This window comes from Desmodus rotundus, chromosome 8 (assembly GCF_022682495.2).
Source record: "Desmodus rotundus isolate HL8 chromosome 8, HLdesRot8A.1, whole genome shotgun sequence".
Lineage (NCBI taxonomy): Eukaryota > Metazoa > Chordata > Mammalia > Chiroptera > Phyllostomidae > Desmodus > Desmodus rotundus.
Genome location: NC_071394.1, coordinates 13,400,082 through 13,421,295, shown reverse-complemented (window position 1 = coordinate 13,421,295; position 21,214 = coordinate 13,400,082). Strand labels below are relative to the sequence as shown.

The 21,214-nt window shown below is 42.3% G+C and overlaps 1 protein-coding gene across 3 annotated transcripts in view; it reads left to right on the top strand.

Annotated features, from left to right (window-relative positions):
* COL14A1 (collagen type XIV alpha 1 chain) overlaps positions 1-21,214 on the top strand; it is a 188,364-nt gene that overhangs the window by 76,203 nt on the left and 90,947 nt on the right. For 2 of the 3 annotated variants that reach the window (XM_024572346.4, XM_045181679.3), the window contains exons 16-23: positions 123-262; positions 721-853; positions 2,163-2,222; positions 3,708-3,859; positions 8,786-8,915; positions 12,092-12,214; positions 13,888-14,037; positions 17,026-17,142. In XM_024572346.4, coding sequence (XP_024428114.2) covers positions 123-262; positions 721-853; positions 2,163-2,222; positions 3,708-3,859; positions 8,786-8,915; positions 12,092-12,214; positions 13,888-14,037; positions 17,026-17,142 — 1,005 coding nt within the window. The remainder of the gene's footprint in view (positions 1-122; positions 263-720; positions 854-2,162; positions 2,223-3,707; positions 3,860-8,785; positions 8,916-12,091; positions 12,215-13,887; positions 14,038-17,025; positions 17,143-21,214) is intronic. The other variant, XM_045181678.3, reaches the window with a different exon arrangement.

The window sequence follows — 21,214 nt, the reverse complement described above, 5'->3', positions numbered from 1 at the left end:
CTTAGCAGTCCCCTCCCAAAGCGAGGAACGGCTCAGAGGGCGCCTTCTCTTCCCACGGCCCCAGGGTGGTGGCTTTCTTGTCTTCTCAATTTCCTCACAGAGTCTCTTTCCTTGGCCCCCAGAGGAAGTGCCAGCCCAGCAATACTTGGAAATTGATGAGGTGACGACAGATGGCTTCAGGGTGACCTGGCATCCCCTCTCGGCAGATGAAGGACAGCACAAGCTGATGTGGATCCCAGTCTACGGTGGGAAGACGGAGGAAGTGAGTCGTGGGAAACAGGCTGAAAATTAATCTGGAGCGTTTTGTCAGGAAGAGAAGACCCCCTGCTGCATCTGCGTTGGTCTTCCCTTTAAAGTAGATGGAGAATCCCAGAAGTAACTCATGTATTGCACGGCCTGGAGTTTTATAAGTGTCAAAACCAAGCACGTGCATTTTTGCAGGTGCTTTAGTGACACATTTTATATCTTTTCAGATTCTCTGACTTTCCCAAATGACATCTAAAAAAACTTCAAAATGCCACTTTTGTGATCTCCATAGTTTATGTGTTGAGGGAATCCAAAGGAATAAGGTCTCTGATTTGACTTTAAATTTGAGTTCGATGACTCTAGAGTCCTGTATGCTTAGTTGTTTCTTACTTATACCTGGGGCAACATTTTTCCTTTTCATTATTTTCTCTTGGTGTTCTCCTGTTATTCAACTAAACACTAAGTGCTTTCCAGGTTTTACTAAAAGAGGACCAAGACTCCCATGTGATTAAGGGCCTGGATCCTGGCACTGAGTATGAAGTCTCACTGTTGGCTGTACTGGATGATGGCAGCGAGAGTGAGGTGGTGACTGCTGTCGGGACCACACGTAAGTCTTGGTCTGGCTGAGGTGGATGGACATCATCAACTCCTACCACCCGACACCCTCTGCACCCCACCAGGCTCCCTGCCCATCGGCCTTATCTGGGGCCACAGAAGCTTCGATTTCTCTTTGTCCCCCAGAAGTCTTCACATATCTTCACTTTTCATGCAACCAATATGTAAAGCATCTTTGCATCTTAGGTGATGACCACCATAAGGCTAGGATTATATCTCTCCTGTTCACCACGATCTCTCTGGCATTTAGCACAGTACTTGGCATGTTTTAACTGTGTAATAAATACTTGCTGCATGGATGGATGCATGGATGTAATAATTATAAATTAATAAATGAGCAAACAAATAAACCTAGGGGGAACATGTCCACCAAGAGTTTATGGAATTTCCCAAGTTGATCTCAGTTCCAAGAATCATGTACAAAATTCACTTGCTGATTCATTCATCCCTTCATTTTTTAAATATGAGGTATTAAACACATATTAAATTTTCTTTCATTGGGTTCCCAGGAATCAGATTCTGAAAGAGAAAATTGCATCCAGAAGGTTTATTTAAGAGTTTGGTTGGGAGATACAGCTGTAAGAAAGGAAGACTGGCCGGATGGGACATAGAGAGCACCTCAGCAGTCTTCAGCTAATTCTGTTAGGAGTTCTAGACCTGGGATGACCCTTCTGAGTTGTCCCAAATTGAGTCGAAGGGGCTGGGGCTTTGTGTCCCTGCATCCCCGTGTCATTGGAGGTGGGCCATCCCCAACAGAGACTATGACCTCAGGCGAGGCGGTTCCCAGAGCTCAGAGCCGTGGCAGCCAGTGTTGCAGAAGCTGGTGGGTGAGCACGTGGACGCTGGAAAGGGAACTTGGTGGAGCGCCTCTGTGTCCATCCACCGGTCGCCCGGGTTGGATACGAGACGTGGAAGGTGCATGTCTATTGTCCTCCTTCGTTTGGCAGCCCTTTCACAACTTGATCTACAGCCATTCCCTCGCATTACCATGGAGTGCCTCATTTCAGAGTAACTGGGAGGCTTCACAACTTTATAGGTGTAATTCAAATATTTATACGAAGGCTGGTGTCTGTGATTAGGCATTTTAACTTCTTTGGGTTTCAGTTTCCTTATCTGCAGAACAGGTACAATGTCTGCCTTACATGTAACTCACTTTTTCACGCTTACAACCATAGTCAAGATTGTTGTGCGAAGAAAGTGAGATCATACAGGTGACATTTTCTTTGAGAACTATAAAGTGCTATCCGCAAATATATAGAGTTATCATTAAAGAATTTTAAAATATTACATATATTTTTTAGTTGACAGTATTTGGACAGAGCCAGCTACGACCATAGTACCTACCAGTCCTGTGACATCAGGTAAGGACAAATCAAAGCCTATTTACCGATAAGAAAATTTGATTTAAACCAAAGTTGTGTTATCCCAGTTTTACTTATTTTTTTATTATTAATTAGGAGCAGAGTATGCCAGTTCAAATTTCATACCTCTCAGGACCTCTCACCTTCTTCTTACCCCTAAATACCAGCAGGTCCTCTGCCTACTCATCTCACTGTCGCAGCTCTCTACGTTTTCCCTCTTTGTTCTGGAGCCCCGTTTAGCCTCTCAGAGGGTGTTAGCATAGCAAACCCTAGAGTTCCTGTCCTCCTCTCGATCTCGGTGACTTCTCCTATTGCTCCCTGTGGGGAATTATTCATATGTGGTTTCCTTGCATTTTTGTGGGTTACTGAGATCTGGCTGGTCTATGGGTCTTCCTATAACAGTTGTGTTCTCTCTCTGCTTAACTTCTCCCTCCATTATCACCCACCTTCCAACTAGCTGTCAGAGTCAACTAGAGAAAACACAAGTTTAATGATATCATTTTTGTCCCTACCTAAAGCCCTTCTGTGGGTTTCTGGGTTTTCCATTATTCATCTATCCATTTGTTCATTCATTGACTCATTCATTGATTCTTCAGTTAATCTTTATTGATCCTTTTTTCTTCCCCCAAATCTCTTTATCATAACACCCAAGATCCCGATTGGGTTCTGCCTCTCTTCCTGGTCTCCCGCCATGTTCTTCATGCTTCCCCATTTCCCCTGCCATCTAGGTGTCCTGGTCCAGAAGGTGAGATGTTTTGCCTCCTCTTACCACTACTCGGTGCCTTCCCCCAATTTTGCCTGGTAAATGTCACTCTCCTGCCACCTCTGTGACACTTTCACTCTTTTTGTCAAATGTTCATCACTGTCTGTCTCAAAGGTGTAACACAGTCTGACAAACAGGAAAAGGTCAGTGAATGTTGGCTGAATAAATGAATGAAGAAAAGGAAGACAGTAGAGATGGACAGAATGAAAGAAAGTCAGTGCAAAAAGGAGGAGAAAAATGGGACAAATAAGGGGGCAGACACCTTGGGAGGAGAGAAGGAATGTGTCAGAGAATCTAGGTGAAGGAGATTGAACAGATGTCAGAGGACAAATAACCTCCATGTGGGCTGAATGAATAGAGGCAGCTATGGTGAGAGGTTTATGTCTGAGGGACAAGAGTTAGCAGAAATGGGGAAACAGGTGGATGGGCATGTTGGATGTTGGACCGCACCCTGACGCTGACCGCACTGGTCTCTCATGTCTGAGTTTTGAGGTGTCCATGGTCTCACCTTGTCAGCATCTCTTAAACCCATTTTTATTTGCTACCAGTAGGTATCATGACTCCCCATCAACCGTGAAAGCTAAGTTGTTCTTCTTCTTGTGGGCCTATATTAGAGAAATACAGTAAATGATCCTTGTTGCCATGTCCACAGATCATCTCTGGAGCTCATTTGGAATATGATGCATTTAAAATTCTTTAATCCTTGGTTGTCTTTATTCCAGTTTTCCAGACAGGCATCAGAAACCTGGTGGTAGATGAGGAAACCACTTCTAGCCTGCGGGTAAAATGGGACATTTCAGACAGCAGCGTGCAGCAGTTCAGGGTGACCTACCTGACTGCTCAAGGGGACCCTGAGGAAGAAGTGGTAGGAACGGTCTGTATAAATACAACTGACTGGACACTCTGAGCTTTCTCGACTAACAGAGCTAATGGTGCTGTCTCCAGACTGATGCGAGCTCTCTCTTCTGCTGCTTTCTCGGTGACTCTCTCATCTCTGGACACTAATGTTTTCATTTAACCCAAACTGAAACACTGGTTTCTGGATGACCATTCTATTTCCAAAACTTGCTACACGCACAGCCTGCTTTAAATGGACAAAGCCTCGGAACCCCGTTTCTCCTGTTGTTTCTGCCGCCTTGGCAATGTCTTAGGGCACCAAAACTGCATATGTATATTAAACTTTTTGACCTTGGGAATGTGGTAACCTTTTAAGCAAAGCATACATGAATAATCTTTATGTAGGTGAAGTGGTGCTAATAAAATACCATCTGGTAACAAATAGTTTTGTTTTCCATTGACATCAACTCATTTTGGGTAGATACATAATCATTTTTAATCTATTCTTAATCATGGGTATCTTTCCCTGAGGGGATTTAGATTTTTATGTGTTGAGTTTTAAGTTGTAGCCTCTATATTTGTTTTTCTATATTGGAAACCTGGGTACATTCTTAATCGTGGCCTTTCCACGTTTGTTTTTTAATTTACACTGCATCATTCCTTTTAGTCTAGAACCAGAAAATTGTTTCTCAGATATGCTTCTTATCAGACCAGATAACTCTAGTTTGCATCCAAAAGATATTTTTCTTTTTTTTTTTTTGTCATGGAGCATGCTTTATTTAGCCTCATTACTTGCACTTCTTGTCAGTGCGTTGTGTTTGAACCATTTTAGGATTCACTATTGCTCAAGAGTAACACCATTATCCTTCCTTCCTCTTCCTTACATATAGAGCCTTTGATGAATATTTATTTTTATTTATGTGTTTATCTAAAAAATTACTGGAGTGCAAAATTCCGTCAGGAAACCCTTTCTCTCAGGCTGATAGAAGAATCACTACAGAACACAGTGGTAACCCTTCACTCTCCGTGTCTACTGTGAGTGGCCAGAATGTCCATGAGATCGGCCTGGGCGTACCTTTGGGAAGTTAGTGAACACTTAAACAAAACAGGTTGAATTATAAATGGACTCAGACCATAGATTTCAAATGATTCATGATTGAAAAGTTTCAAAATTAAAACCAACGCTCTAATTTGGCTGTTTTCTTTTCCCCTGTTATTGTCCACATGTTTTAATTCAGTTCCTAAAAATGAGACCCATAAAAACTTCCCAGAATGAGAATTTTGTTTTTTGGTTTTTGTTTCTACTCTTTCCAAGAAACACATTAAGCTTCTTGCTAAATTATTCTTGCTAATTTGGAAAGAGTAACAATTTAATCTCACCTATGCACTTGTAAGCTATGCAAGGTAAAATAATAATAATATTTTCTTTGGGTTGTTCCTAGATAATTTTCCCTTTGGTAGTTTCTTTCATTTCACACTGTTTATTTCAAAACACTTGGGCAACCTAAATGAAGGGAAAAGGATCAAAAGTTTTAAAGCACATGTGCCCCAGTGAAACAAACCTGTAATAAAAATGGAAAATATTGACAGATTTGGTAGCGAGTACGTACTGCGCAGAAGTGTTTTCACTATACGGAAGAGAGCACTCTGGGAGTCTTTGAACATCAAGCGCCTTTAGTGAGTTCTAGTTAAACTGGAGTCGTGCGCCCTTCCTTTACAGGCAGGTAGACCTGCAGGGACTCAGCTGAGGTGTAATTGGGCGTTTCTGTCTCAGTGTGTTCGTGTCACTGCTCTATAAATGCCATGTATTGTTATTGGAGACGGGAAACAGGGGATCTAGATTTAGGGTTTTAAAATAGGACGGGCAGTTGCAGACCTGTATTGAAATCCAAGGGCATTGAACTCCCATACACCAAGGAAATAGCTTTTTTTAAAAAAATTAATTAATTAATGTATTTTATCTATTTTAATTTTATTGTTGTTCAAGTGCAGTTTTCTGCCTTTCCCCCCCACCAAGGAGATATCTTAAAATAATGATAGATGGCAAAGAAAGAAAGATGGCTAAAATATATTCCAAAAGTGATAAAGGAAATGTTTCTGGATGTGAGAAATGCTTCTTACCATCTTTCTAAATTTTCCTTAACTGCAAAAGCTGTTTAAATTTACTCCAGGAAATGACAAAACAGAGTATCGAAGTTGGAGAATAGTGTATGTGTATAAGATTGTAAACCAAAGTTAAGCATGCATATATATATATATATATATATATATATATATATATATATATGAAACAAAGGGAATTAAAATTGCTCTTCTAGTTGAGATGACATATTTATATATTTTCTGAACATAATCAAATCTACCAGATATTCCTACTAAAAAGCTTTTGAACTCTTAGACAGTAAAGATACCTATCAAATATTTCATATGGATTGACTTTGCGCTCTGCTCTCAAATATGGAGGTGTGGTAATCACATTGCCCTAAATTCTTTTTTTCAGGGTCGTAGGTCTCACACTTCTTTATCTGTGAAAGGGTAATCAGTATTCCAGACTTTTCTAGAACCTAGGTGTCAAAATCCATAACTGTGACCTGAATTCTGACTTGCAAGAAATGTTCTACAGCAGGGATGCTCAGGGTGTGGCTCAGTCTCCTGCAAGATAAGTTCAGAGACTAAAATCAAGCTTTACAAACATGTATAGCAATTTAATATTGCAGCATCCAACATCATGGTTCTACCGATTTTGTTCTATTGTCATTATACGAACATTGGCCTTCAACAGACTGGAATCCACACCGCAGCACCAGCACCACCTCGCCCATCACCACAGAGAGCGTGAGAGTCACTGAGCAGAAGTGAAGATGTAGGGAATCCCCTCTCTACTGATGGAATCCAGGCTGTGCTGGAGAGCTCTGGGCAGTAATAGAGCCAGGCGTGAACTTGCATTTCTGAAGAAAATTAAAACCATGAGGCTCACTTGGTTAGATCTGCATCTCACTTGTCCATGAGCTTCTTTTATAGAATTGTTTTAAAACAAACCAAGCATATGCTATGATCTCTAGCATCTGTTCGTGGTAGGCGTACACCTTTACCTTGCTTTGTGCAGACAAGCAGAGGCCAAGCAGAAAAAACTTTGCACACCCCAGAGGAGATTTACATTTTATTCTTGCCAATGAATATCATTAGGGTAAAAAGGTTCACGCAGTGCAGGCATGTGGAGTAGGGGGGCGGTGGTTAAAACAAGGCTCAGACCACATATCCAGGATGCCAACGTGGCCTCCTTAACTCAATAGCTGTGTGGGCCTCAGTTTCCCCGTCTGTAAAATGAGTGTAATGGTACGACTACCTACCTCAAAGGGTTGCGGTGAAGATGAAGTGAATTACTATATTGGACTACTTGGAATAGCACCTGGCACCTATAATTGATGAGTAAATGATGTCTGTTATCATAAACCACAGCAACTGCTTCCTGGAAAGCTAAATGCATCCTCCCAAATGGCCCCACTGCTTTGCAGTATTACCCAGTTGAAATTTGATTGGTTTGGGGGGCATGCATTTCTCCATTTGAGAGAGGACCTTATTTAAGGAGCATCAACATGGGTGGTTTGCTAAACAAACTACTTGTGGTCCAGAGGAGTTCTATTTAAAAGAAATACCCCGAAGAAAGCTACATTGATGGGGTAATAATACAAGTCAGAACCACAGTCCTTCCTTTACATGTCCTTAATGGTAGGGTTGTCCAGCTCATTCTAGAATAAAGCAAAGCTCCTTTTAAAAAAATCTCTCTCCCAGGACCATGTCAGTCCAACCCTGTATATTTCGATGTCCTTTTTCTAAGAGGAGCAAATTTGATATTTAATCCAATATAAAATCATCTAATTCAGGCTTCCTTTTTAATATATATTTTAAAAAACATTGTTTTAAAGATGAGCAATATCTTAGCAACAGCTGCCGCTGGGTTCAACTCGAGGCTTTCTAGGGCTTATTCCATGATTTATAGATTCCTTCTCTCATCCAGAAGTAGACGGCGTAGCCCCTTGCCTGCTGGCATCTGCACCGAAAAGCTTCTCCAGCTGTCCCAGTCTTGTGACTGCCTCAAATGGGTTTGGGTCAGTTCTTACATCCCAGTGTTTTTTCCAGCCATGATTAAGTTCCTTAAATGGCTCAAGATGTGTCAGCATCTAACTGCTGGAGCACAGGCAGGAAGGTTTGTGGGTTTTGCATTGAGAACATGTGGCTTCTCTGGTCCACATATTCTTCCTTGGATGCCAGGAATTGTGCTGCTGAGCCCCGTGGTGCGGCGCAGCACGGAGACGCTTGTGAGGGGTCGACCCCACGGCTGCATTTCATTTTTTGTAGCCTTTGAGACAGAGTGATGGTGATTTCAGAATGAGGAAAACATCTCATTTTATAAATAAAAAGGCTGCAACATTTTTTACTATTACTGGTCACCATGTTTTAATCCAGAAAACTTGGATCGAATGTGTGGTTCTGTTGTTCTTGGCTAACATCCATTCTTTTCTAAAATGCTGAGATTAGATTATCCCTGAAAGGGTAAAGAATAGAAGGCTAAATTTTCGAGAGGATACTTAAGTGAAATCAGACGGGATAAGTAGGCCAGGTTCTAGAATGAACACTCTGAAGCATGAACACCTGCTTTCCAAATAGATGATTGCTGTCTCTTTTGGATGCTTTACAAATGCTGAAAAGATGTTGAGAGAAGACCATTCCTCAGAGCCAAAGAGCTTCACATTTAAACCTTCTGCATTAGTGATTATATACTAAGGGTTACTGAGGGGAATTTCAGAGAGAAATACTTTTGCAGGGATGCTTTTGTTTTTTTCTCTTCACTTTCCAAACACATCTTGCTTCTGATTGTTTGAAAGTGCCCACGGTCCTGCTCCTTGAGACCAGAGGGAATAGAGGTCTTACTAAGCCCATGGCCCTCTGCTTTTCTGTGCAGATCATGGTGCCTGGAAGCCAGAACAATGTCCTTCTGAGGTCTCTGCTTTCTGATACTGAGTACAAAGTCACAGTGACTCCCATCTACGGTGACGGAGAGGGCGTCAGCGTCTCAGCCCCTGGAAAAACCTGTGAGTGAAGCTTTCTCCCTGTGGATACTAGCTGACTCTTCAAGTGAAAATGCTTGCCCTTGTAATTTATCCTAAATAACACAAAATGACTGTGGTGAAAAGAGCAAAAGAGATCGGGAGACAGAAAATCTGGGTTTGAATTCTGTCTTCACGCATTCAAGCTGTGTGACTTTGGGCTAGTTGCTTACCTGCTCTGGGCTTCAGTTTTCTTGTCTGTAAAAGCAAAGACTTAACAACAAATATGCCTTATTCCTTGAGCACCTAATTCATCACAAGCTCTGTTGATTCTCTAAAATGCATTCTACATACCTGCCCACTTTTTCTCATCTAACTGCTCTCCAGTCCAAGCCACATGCTCTCTCACTGAAGTGAGTGCCCAAGCGCCTATAGCGTCTTTGTGATTCTCCCCTTGGATCCTTTGTTCTCCTCACAGCAGCCAGGGGGGCTTTCCAAACAGAAATCATCTCCTGTCCTGACTGTTTGAAGCCTCCTAATGGCTTTCCTTTGTACCCAGGATAAAATCCAACATTCTTCCCAAGGCCGTGCAAGGCCCTATATGACCTGCATCACCCCGATCCCTTTAATCTCACTCCTAAGGACAACTGTCCCAGCCACACCTCCTCTTCTGCTCTTCATTAGACCTTTGAAGCTCGCTTCTGCCACAGGCCCTTGCACTAACTGTTCCTTCCGGGGGAATATCCTTTCCCAGTTGTTTGCATTTCTGGCTGCTTCTTGTCGGTTTGGTCTCAGCCGAATGTCATCTCAGACTCTTCTGACCATCGACACGAAGCAGCTCCTGCTTTCTGTGACAGCACCTGCTGTGTTGTGTTTTGTTGTGTTTTGCTCATGCCACGGCACTGTTTTCTTGTTTCCTCATGTGTGTGATCCCTGTCTGTCTCCCATCCCTGGGAGGTGGCAGCACGAGAGCCCAGGACCTCACCTGTGTATTCATCTCTGTAGGCCAAACTCCCCCAGCACAGAGGAGTCCTCACGACGTATTTCTTTAGAGGAGCTGGTTGTGATGAGCAAGCAAGGAGCCTGAGCGTGCGTGAAAACCCTTGGTCAAAGCACTGTGGGGTCTCAGTTGTCTTCATTGTGTGTGGTGGTCTGTCCTTGCTTGAAGACTACCTCAGAATCTAGTGGCTTAACATAGCAACCATTTTTGTACATCGTATGATTTTGTGGGTCAGAAAATTAAACAAGGCTTGCTGGGAAATCCTGTTTCTCATAGTATTGGCTGTGCCACCTGGTAGCTGGATTGGTGTGCGGTATCCAAGACAACTTCACCCGCATGCCTGGCAACTTGGCCAGGAAGTCTGGACTCAGGGAGTCCTGCTGTCTCCATGTAGTCTTGGCGCCACTCCCTGTGGTCTTTCCAACCCGACAGTCATAGTTCTTGGATGGTGACTCAGGACTATAAGAGCAAGGGTCCCAAGAGGCAGAAAGTGGGAACCATCAGGACAGTTAAGTCTATGCCTGGAACTCGTCCAGTGTCACTTCTGCTGTAGTCTATAGGTCCAGGGGGTCATAGAACCCACCCCCCCCAACCCCCTGATTCAAAGAGAGGGTTACAGCTCGGCCGGAGAAGAGTCAGAAACACTGCACCCATCTTCGATCTCCCACAATTACCTAATGGTTAAGTGCAGTTTGGTGCAGAATGGTGGCAAGGGCTGAATTCTGTACCTGGGCACGTAAGTACGGATTCGGCAAGTGAGTGCACAAGTCATTAAAACTCCATAGCTGCACCTGAAGTCCTGACTCTACTCAGCTGAGTAAATGGGTGTTGCCACCTATTCGACAGTGCTGGCATCTCTCTCTCCTCCCCAGGCCTGTGCTGGAAGTGGTTCCACCCAGACCCTGCCCCCCCCCCAAGGCCTGCACAGTTTGCTAATGATCCCCCCGAGTACTGTGAACTCGAAGAGCTGCTACGGTTATCCACTCAGGGAAGAGAGAAGGCAAGGGAAGGGCAGAGCACTGGGAGAGCTCCCACTCTTCTTGTATTTCACCCGTCGTACGTGGGCATCTTAACTTGACGTCGACTGATCAACACATTGGAATTTATAGCATATTTTGGTATTTTGCTGCTAAGTAAATGCTTGGAAACCCCAGTCTTAAATAGCAAGTAAAAAAGAAAATCAAATGGTATTCACCAAATATTTATGGAGTACCTACTATGTGTTTTAAATACATCATTCCCGTCTATCTTAAGTGAAGGTTGTTAAAAAATGCATGTAAGAATGGTTTAAAGTAATAGTAAATTCTGCCGTTCTGAGTTGATTTTGAACTGTGTTATGTAACACCCTAACGTCTCGTAAAGGGGAGACTGGGAGGGGAGGAAGGAGGTGGGAGAGGCAAAGGGTTTCCCTCTAACTGCCAATGCCCTGGGCTCAGAGATCTATTTTTAACATTCCGATGTTAGAACTTAGCTCATTTTTGAAGGGTTTCATGTTAAACACACACACATACTCACACACATAAATCCTATTTAAAGACTATTACTATAGAAATATGGCTTAAATGTCATTTCGGAAACAGCATCGCATGTAGCAGTAGCTGCAGAGTAAAATGAGTCCAGAGTGTGAGTGGATGGTCTGCGTATTTCAAGCAACGGTGAGCACAGCTGAATTCCATCACCAACAAAATGGCAGGGATGTTATCCATCAACATACGCAATAACTTACAAAGGTCCTCCATAGACAATGGCTTTAATGTTTTGATAAAAAGTTGATAAACGTTCACATTGAATTTAAACAATATAGGCAATATGAAGATGGAGGCAAAAAAACAATCATCGGAATCTTACCTTTGAGAATTGCCATCATTACCATGGTGTGATCCCCCTTGACACTGCTCAACACGCTTTGGTGGTGGAACAGAGTGGTGTGGATGGAGACATTTTGATAAACAATATTCAACTCAATTTTCCTTAAAATTAACTGAAGAAAAAGAAACCCAATGACATTTAGTGAATGGCTGACCTTCAGATCAAAGCATTTCAAGCACAATTATTTTCTATGTATTTAATATTTAGAACAGCCATGGGCTCTCAGAGGTTAATGCATTTTCGCCTGTACTTTTAACACTGTGGGAAGCTATCTTTGAATTTGTTAACAGTGCGGTAGGTTGTAAAGACAGAAACACAAAAAATCCAGTTTGTCCCTTTCTTCCCTGCTCAGTGCCACCCTCGGGTCCCCAGAACTTACGGGTCTCAGAAGAATGGTACAACAGTCTGCGTATTACATGGGATCCCCCATCTTCCCCTGTAAAGGGCTACAGGATTGTCTATAAACCTGTTAGTGGTAAGTATGCTTTAAAAATATTATTAGCATCTAAAATGTCTTTTAAGATAAGTTAGTGCGTCTCAGTCTCCCTCTGAGATGTTGCTGTTGCCTCTGTAACACCTCTCAGCCTTTTCTGTGCCCCGTTGCCCTGGTGCATACAACTAAAATGCCCCACCTCCAATTTCTCCACACACGTCTCCATGAACCATGGCAGCAAAGTAGCAAGAATACACCCTGGGTGCACTCGCCTGCTCGAGATGGATTCCTTGGGAACCATCACAACTTTTTCCTTTCTTTTCTTTAGTCATGAAGCATGTGTTAATTGGCAAACAGCCTTGCTGAATATGCTGTTTGGCCCATTTTATAGCTGTTGATCAGATTTTCTGAGGGCAAATAGCTTTGTTTTAGGCCAGTGGTTCCCAATTGGCGCAATTCTGTGGCCTTTGGTTGTCTCCACATGGGGTAGGGGGGCTTGTTGGCATCCGGCAGGCACTGTTAGGCATCATACAAGTCACACTACCTCTTCCCTACTGCTCCAGAATAGAGAGTTATCCAGCCCAAGATGTCAGCAGTGCTGAGGTTGAGAAATCCTATTCACATGCAAGGGGAAGAACTGTGTGTGGGCATTGGCAGTGAGAGTTGGGGGTGTGGGAGAAACACTACTGAAATAACACACCAATACAGAAATGTATAAATATATGGTTGGAAGAGAAGTTCTGCGCTAAACAATGAATATTTTAAAAGTCTGTAACTAACAGCTCTGAAAGAATGAGCACATATGGGAAGGAGCAGAAGGTAAATAAATTTGCATAGGACTTAGCAAGGAATCTCTTTAATGCTAAATCAAAGACTCCATTGAGTTGAAACAGAGGTGAAAATGTAAAGGCCCTAAGAAGCCAGCTGGGCAAGGGCCTTGGAGTAAGACCTTGGGTAAGGGCCAGGATGAAGCTCAATTGGTTAGAACATCACCCCAATAGGCCAAGTTCAAAGGTTTGATTCCTGGTCAGGGCATGTGCCAAGGTTTTGGGTTTCATCTCTGGTCAGGGCATGAAAAAGAATCAACTAATGAATGCATAAATAAGTAGAACAGCAAACCAATATTCCTCTCTTGCTCTCTCTCTCTCCCCCACCCCCAACTCTCTTATCTCTAAAACCAATAAATAAAAATTTTTAAAAAAGAGTGTCATCTAGTCTAAAAAAATTATGAGAGGAGTGGCTATAATAACAGTGGTAATAAACATGCTGTCTCCCCATGTGGTAAGTAAGGTGAGGCGTGGTGTCCATGAAAAATTTTGCTGCTACTGCCACTTGCACGCCTTCTGGGGACAAGCTGGTGTCTGGGAAGGGGCCACAGAGAACGACTTCAGTTTGGAAGTGCCCCCGTGCCTATGAGAGCATAGTAGCTCCATTGTGAAGGCCTCACAATATGGTGCGCAATGGATGGTGAGGTGGACCAAATTTTTGGGGTAAGCACTAAGGAATGAATTGTATTTGAGAAAAGGACGAGACCCCTAGGAAAAGCCCCGGCGTGGCCATCAGGTGTGCAAGTCTCAGCGCTAGACGGAGCTGGAGTCGCTCTGCCATGGAATCCTGGGCAACTGAAAAACAGTTGGATTGGTACAGTTCACCTCGGGAGGGTTCCCACTTTTTTTCATATCCTGTTGTAACTGGAATATACTCTCTCCTTTCAGTTGCTGGCCCAACCCTGGAGACGTTTGTGGGAGCTAACATTAACACCATTCTTATCACGAACCTCCTCAGCGGAATGGACTACAACGTGAAGATCTTTGCTTCCCAGGCCTCAGGCTTCAGCGACGCCCTGACAGGCGTGGTGAAAACACGTAAGGCCAATGTCCTGGTGCCTCACACCATCCTCCCTTCCCCCCATGTGGTTTGGCCACTGTTTTCACTGTAACTCAACTCCTCCTGCAACTCGGCACTTGCTCTTTCTTTTCCTCAGCGCTGCCTTTTTCTGGATGGTGTTTCATGGAAAGAAAGGTGTGTTCCTTACTCGACGCTGTAGCTCAGAGTCCTGGTTGGCAGGCAGAATGTCAGAGCCTGGCGTTCAACTGTACTTGACGGTGGTGGATAGGATTTCCTTCTGGAAACTCTTTGTTGGCATTTTTCAAATTAGGTGAAATTTTCCAGCCAGCCTGTAGCCTGACACAGCCAAGGCAGTCAAAGTTGAACCAGTGGGGAGAGAATGCCTTTTCTCAAAACTTCCACCCCTCGCCCCTTTCACACACACACTCACACACACTCACACACACCCCATGCCTGCAAGATACATACACCAGCCTAAGGACTCCCTTCTCTACCTTTTAAGGGTTTCCATGCCGCCTGCACACCATCTGGACCTTCTCACTGGCATATATGCCTCCCAGACACCCGCGGCTTAATGCAGGGTTTCCAAACTCCAGTGCGATTGTTCCATATTCCTGATGTTTGTTATACTTCCACACCATCTGTTTAATATATTTCTTTAAACCGACTTATAGTTTCTTTACCTAAATACTTTCCAAACCCACATAATTACTCTAAACAGAAGACCAGCAGTTTTGATATACATTAAAGATAATACAGAAGAGTCCAAAATAAAGATGGTTTGGCTGCGTGCTAATGAAAATCATCCCGAGTGCATGTCCCGCCCTCGGGAGTGACAGTTGTGGTGTAATCAAAAGTAGGAACCTTAAATCTGGTCCTTATTAGCTATGGCCTTGAGCACAGAACTTAACTCGAGCCCAAGTTTTCTCCACGCTGAAATGAAGATCACGGTAACCATATACAAGCTGATTGTCAGGATTAAGTAGATAATACATGAAAAGCGTCTACTATATGGCAAATGTCCAGCTAATAACTCTCATTATTATTGTAGTAATTGTACTTTATGCACAAGGCTCATATCTCATACTTGCCTTTGATCAAATAATCTAATAAATGGACTTATGCAAGAATTGGGGTATATATTTTACCAAACCCAAGCCACCCATATTTGGCCACCCATTTTTACATAGAGACAGCTCTTTTATTTGAACAGGCTTCCTGAATTCTCCTTTATGGGGTGTCTTCAAATCTTAAGGGCTAGATACAGAATCAGTTTAATCTCAGAAGAAATAGTGTCTGTCTTCAGCTGATCCAGGAAGCCTTTGCTCTGGGGTCCTGATCTCCTACTTGGCTATTCAGGAGCTACTATTCTGGGCACGACCTTCATTTTCCAAGTAATTGACTTCTGCTGTTACAGCAACCCTACAGTCCTTCCTTAGAAACACCTTAGACTCCCCTGAGCCTTTTCCCAACCTCTGCCTCCTCTCTTCTTCTCCAGTTTACCTTCATTTTCCTCTTCAGCCTATCCTTTCTGTCCCTTTTTTTTCCTGCCTCTATAATTTTTTTATTGGTCTCTCTTCTCCTTACTCTTTTTGTCTTTTTGTCCACTGTTGCCTGCTTCTCTCTTCTTCTCTTCCATCCCTCTCCTCTCTTGTAATACATATGTCGAGTATTCCAAATAGATCTTAAGACTAAAAGTACTAAATTGTTTTACTTTCTATCCTCAAAGTAAAATTTAGATCAGCTTATTATGTGTTTTCTCTCCTTCTCTCATGCAAACTAAAACTCCATGCAATGGCAACTAAATTAATTTCAGATGTTTTTAAATTTAATGTAGTTATATAAATCATTATTGACTTTGTTTCTTGGGGGAGGTGAAAGGGGGTATATAATCGGCCTTAGGAAAATAGGTCTTCATTCTCTGATCTAACAAAAGAACAATGTAAATATGTAAGTTGTGATTAGACAAGTTTATTTTTATCATCTTGAAAATAATTTTGAACTTTAAAAGAATTTTATGAGTTAGCAAAGAGAGAGGAAGAAGTAAGAAAAAATGACATGGATAAGAATCAGAGATCATTAGAGAAAGCAAATATTAACTTTTTTCTTTTTCTGCTTGGGTTAAATGATAAACATTGCATGTTTATACTTCTATTGTCTTGGAGAAACAATATTTTTACTGCTTCCCAAAATAACTTTTTGGTGAATCACTTTGGAATATCACAGTGTTCTAAGATTCACAGGAATCTATGTATTTGTTTTTAAATATTTTTTGTTATCTGTGTTAAATCTTTTATTTTAAAATTTTCAACACTTTGTGCATTCTCGCTGCCTCATGTGTTGGAGGCCAGTCCTTGCTCACCTCTGAGTTAGACTCCCGCCTCGTCCCTTGTCCTCCCTGTGTTTCATCCTCACCGTCTTCACTGGCTGATAAGTACCCATTGTATTTAATTTTGTATTACAGATGTATAATATATTAATTTTTTAATGTTTAGGAACAAATAAATAAAGAGGGAAGATTAAAGTCACCCATACTTCCACCATCCATTACCTCTAGTCTTTTTCCTCTGAATATATATACGTATGTCCTCTCTTGTGCACAGATATGACAGACCATCAGGGCTGTCCAACCTTTTGGCATCTCTGGGCCACGCTGGAAGAAGAGTTGGCTTGGGCCACACATGAAATACATTGTGACACGTAATCACAACAAAATCTCTAACATTTTAAGTAAATTCACAATTTTATGTTGGGCTGTATGCATAGCCGTCCTGAGCTGCATGCAGCCCGAGGCCACTGGTTGGACACCCCTGGGTATAATACATAATGTTCTGCAACTGCTTTTTTGTGTCATAAAATAGTTATTTCAGTGCCAAAATGTATGGAGTTGATGGGTATCTTCCCACCTCTCACTAAGGAACTTGAATGAGCATTTTATCGTGTTAAAGTCCATTTCAGACTTGGGGACATTTGTGTGACGTAGTTGTGCTTCTGTTTCCTCGCAGTGTTTTTGGGCGTGACCAATCTTCAGGCAAGCCAGATTCAGATGACCAGCTTGTGTGCTCAGTGGCAGGTGCAGCGTCACGCCACTGCCTACAGAATAGTCATAGAATCCGTCCAGGGTGAGTGCACGTCCTCACGTCTGCTTTTGTCAAGGACTTGAGTACTTAGTTCTGGGCAAGTCACCATGCACAACATACACATGACATTAGACAAGAACCCTGTCATCAAAGAGGCAATATTGTGTTGTGGATCGCGCCGGATACGGAGTCACAATGGCTGGTTAAGCCAACTTTTGAATCTTTCCAACCTCCACTTCCTCATCTGTTAATGGGCAGAACCACAGTGCTGCTCTGGCTGAATTCTGTGAGATTAAGCTGAGATAAATCTGTGTAAAGAATTTGCAACCATGCTCTGTACATATTAAGCACCTGAGAAATGTTAGCTGCTATTGGTAGTGGGAACCGAATAGCCAGGACTCACGTACATTACAGTTAGATACTCACTGGGGATCTAGGTTTGACCTGAATGTTTTTCTTAGTGATTTGGTTTACTTGGGGATAACTGAAGAGCAACAAACTCTCATTCAGGAGATGGTATCTATGTTGCCCAGAGCAGGGTCTTCGACGTTGCAGTATTTCTATAACTTGGGACTTTGTTTCGAAGTTGAAACACTAAAAAATGTCTGCTTATTTTCTTTAAAATGTCAAGAACACCAGCAAAAAATTGATTGCCAAAAAGTGAGTTTCTGTAAAGAAACTGGAAGTTCTCTTCCCACATTGTCATCATGGATGAGATTCAGAAGATAAGATCAAATAATGAAAATTACTTTCATCAGATTTGTATCATCAGTAGAAAAGATAGATCTTATTGTGTTGGGGGGCTATAGAAGACACTGGAAAATCCCCAATGATTTCTAAAAATATTTTAAGCTAATAAAATTGTTAAAATGTTTTCTTTCTGGAAAAATGATCATGGTGTCCCCATGTTAAAAAAGCAGGAGCTAATTTGGGTGGGTCTGGATAAGACTGGGCTCAGTAGCCTGTATCCCCGGCTACAGCTACATTCAAAACACAGAGATCCCACTTTTGATGTAATCCAGAAAGTGGAAAGCATGGTTTGTGCGCACAGAGGGCTGAGAGCATTTGGAAATACGCTGAGAATAGGAGAATGGAGTAAGAACCCCATGAGAAGAGATGCTGCCCACCCTGGCCACGCAGTGCCTCAACAGATGTGTAGGCACCAATTCCTTGATTCCCTGTGTGTGATTCTGCAGGAATCCTTTGAGCCTGACATGGGCTGAAATTCAGGGAGTGGCTTTAATCCAGAAGGAACATTGAGAAAGGCATAGTCAGGACGAGTCACAGGGACTTCTGGTTGTATTTAATAGGATTAATGGGATGCTTAAGCAGAAGTAGATGAAATATATGCAACTATTTGAGAAACCACTATAAAATCTTGACTTATATTTCATGTATCTTTAAATGAAGGACTGACATTTAGTGGCATTTTTTTAGCTTTAAAAAAATAGTATGAAAATCACACTCCCAAATGACCTTAAATGCTATTATCTTTTTATGACATTTAAGAAGTTGACTGACATGAAAGGGCATTGTCTTTCATAAAAATTATAATTCTATAGATTGATATAAAATTGTATAAAAACTGGCATATCAGTGGAATTGGTGAAATCCTTAGTATTTAACTAAATGCTTTTAGTTTGGCATATTTGTAAAATAACATTGGGATTCTTATCAGAGGGTACGATTGATGTGTCTGGTATCATTAGCCTGATAATCCAAACCTCAGTAAGCTCTTTCTGAAGCCAAGATCTTTGCTAACCACAACAGCAGCAAAAACTGAGTCCCTATCTCTTTCTTATCTTCACGTTAAGTTAACTTGTGCCCCAGCGTAATTGTCAGGCTGCCAGAAACCTCTTTAACAGAGACTCAGTATCTCAATTAGACAAGAATGAAAAAAGTATTTGTTTTTCATCAATATCTCTAGCGGAGTGATTTATGAACCCAACTAGCCTACATCTCATGTACTCAGTTGTCTAACCGAATACAATTGACTAACTGGACAGCAGAGGACTCTAACTGACAGCCTCAAAAAGGACCGTTGGGGTGGGTGGGTGAGTGAATGTGGAGGTAGTGGTGAGGAATATGTTTAAATATTTTAACTTACACAGTTTAGGTCAAAGAATAGTCTCTCTACTTTGGAGTGGGGGAGAATTAGGTTGAGTTTCTTTCTTTTTACCTTTTGACATCCTCACCCATTTCTCCCATGCCCACTCTGGCAATCACTGATCTCCTCTCTGTCTCCAGGAGCTTGGTTGAGGTTGAGTTTCTTTATCTCACAGAGCAATGTGATCATCCCCCTGACCACTGCCTTGGAAGGACTTGTGGCCAGGGACCCATTCATCCATGGGCTGATGAGTCCCAGGGCCCCTGCTCTTTAACTCTGTGGTAGCTCCCATTGGCTACATAAATTGCCTCTGCAGAAACTTTAGTATTTGTACACCAGAGGAAATCCTGGAGAGAAGTGGGACCTAGTTCCTCCATGTGATGGAGAAAAGCTTTATCACAGGCTGATCTATTTTTAAATGCCTCTGACAAATGCCTACTGTTTGACAGGTAATTTTTCCACGTTTTTTTTTTTTTAAAGAGTGTATTCCCTGTGGTCTGCTCTTATGCACTTAGGTTTTGAGGTGATGTCAGGGAGAGACCTCTGTTCTAACCATAATTGCTGCTTAACTTTCTTCTTTGAGCTTCAGTTTCTCTAAAATTATTTCTTTTGAGGTAATACCTACAAATTTCCAAGGTTTTTGTGAGCAGGGTAGCAGGGCTGTATCATTCAGGTTTGTTTGTTTCTTTGTAAATGGCAAAATTGCAGGGCAAAGAGACTTTAGCAAAAGGATCAATATCTTGGCTAATATACTGCAAAGCTCAATAGTAGCCGGCTTCAGGCACATCTGGATCTAGGCGTTCCAACAATGTCACTGATAAGAGGTCTTGCTTTGTCCTTCAGCTCTGCTCTCCTCTGCCTTCATTCTGAGCCAGATTTGGTGAGTTGGACCCAGTCAGATCCAGAATCACATCCTGCCTTCTAGCTTAACAGTCTCTGTAAAAGAAAGAGATTCTCTTTCTCAATAACTCTAACAAAAGCCCAGGACCTGAGTCCCATTGGTGCAGATTGTGTCAGAGGCTCTGAAATCTGTCATTGAATTGAAGGGCCTGAAATAAATTGACTGGTAAGACCTGGTTGCCTCCCACCCCTGTGTCTGGAAGGGGAGAGGGAGTTGTTTTTCTGTTCTTCCCAAATCATAAAGACCAAGAATGGGGAAGAAAATTCAAAGAAGGGGTTAGATGCAAGACATGCAAAAACAACAGATGTCCTCTACCCATGTAAATATTGTGACATTTTTCATAGCCAAGACTTAAAAAAAAAGATTACAGAAGGATAAGGTCTTCACAGGAGACACTGAAATGAAATCTGTGTTTGACTCCGTCATTCACTTGCCAAATTAAATTGTAGGCTTTTGGTTAATAGCAGGAGGATACTCCAAAGTCAGAGACCTTTGCTTGGTGTTGGGTAAATCAGAAGCCCGCGAGAGCCTGCATTAGTTCTGCGGGTGCTCTGAGATATGTCTCTCTCCAGATGTTTTGAGTTGACTTGGCATCTGAGGTTCGGCATAGCATTTCCCTTCAAGTTCATGCATTTATACACCACATGGGCCTCGATACAGTATTCCCTCGCTCATTTCCATAACTTGGTGAATTTCTTTCCAGCTTGCTTTAGGGAAAAAAAAGAAGGTTTCAAAGGATGCTCAACTTGTCTTCTATCTTTAGGTGATGAAATGTCAATTTTGCAGTATCCTCCATTAACAAGGAGAGGGAGTTGCAGCATAGTGGGGGCCTACCTTAAAAATAAAAGATCATGAGACAAAGCCCATTTTCAAGATCAAACTCTTTGACACTGTGACATTTTGGTTGGGGGTCAGGGTGTTTGAGACACCTGGGGAATGGAAGGATTCACATCATGAAGTTCCAGCAGGGTTTTGTCGTGGCTCTCAGTAACCACTCCTAGGACACTTGGTGAGGCAGGTCGGTGGCATCATTGCCAGGCTGACCATGACCCAGAGCACGTGTTGAGCCTTGCTTCATAAGAATGAATGCACAAAGGCAGAATTTT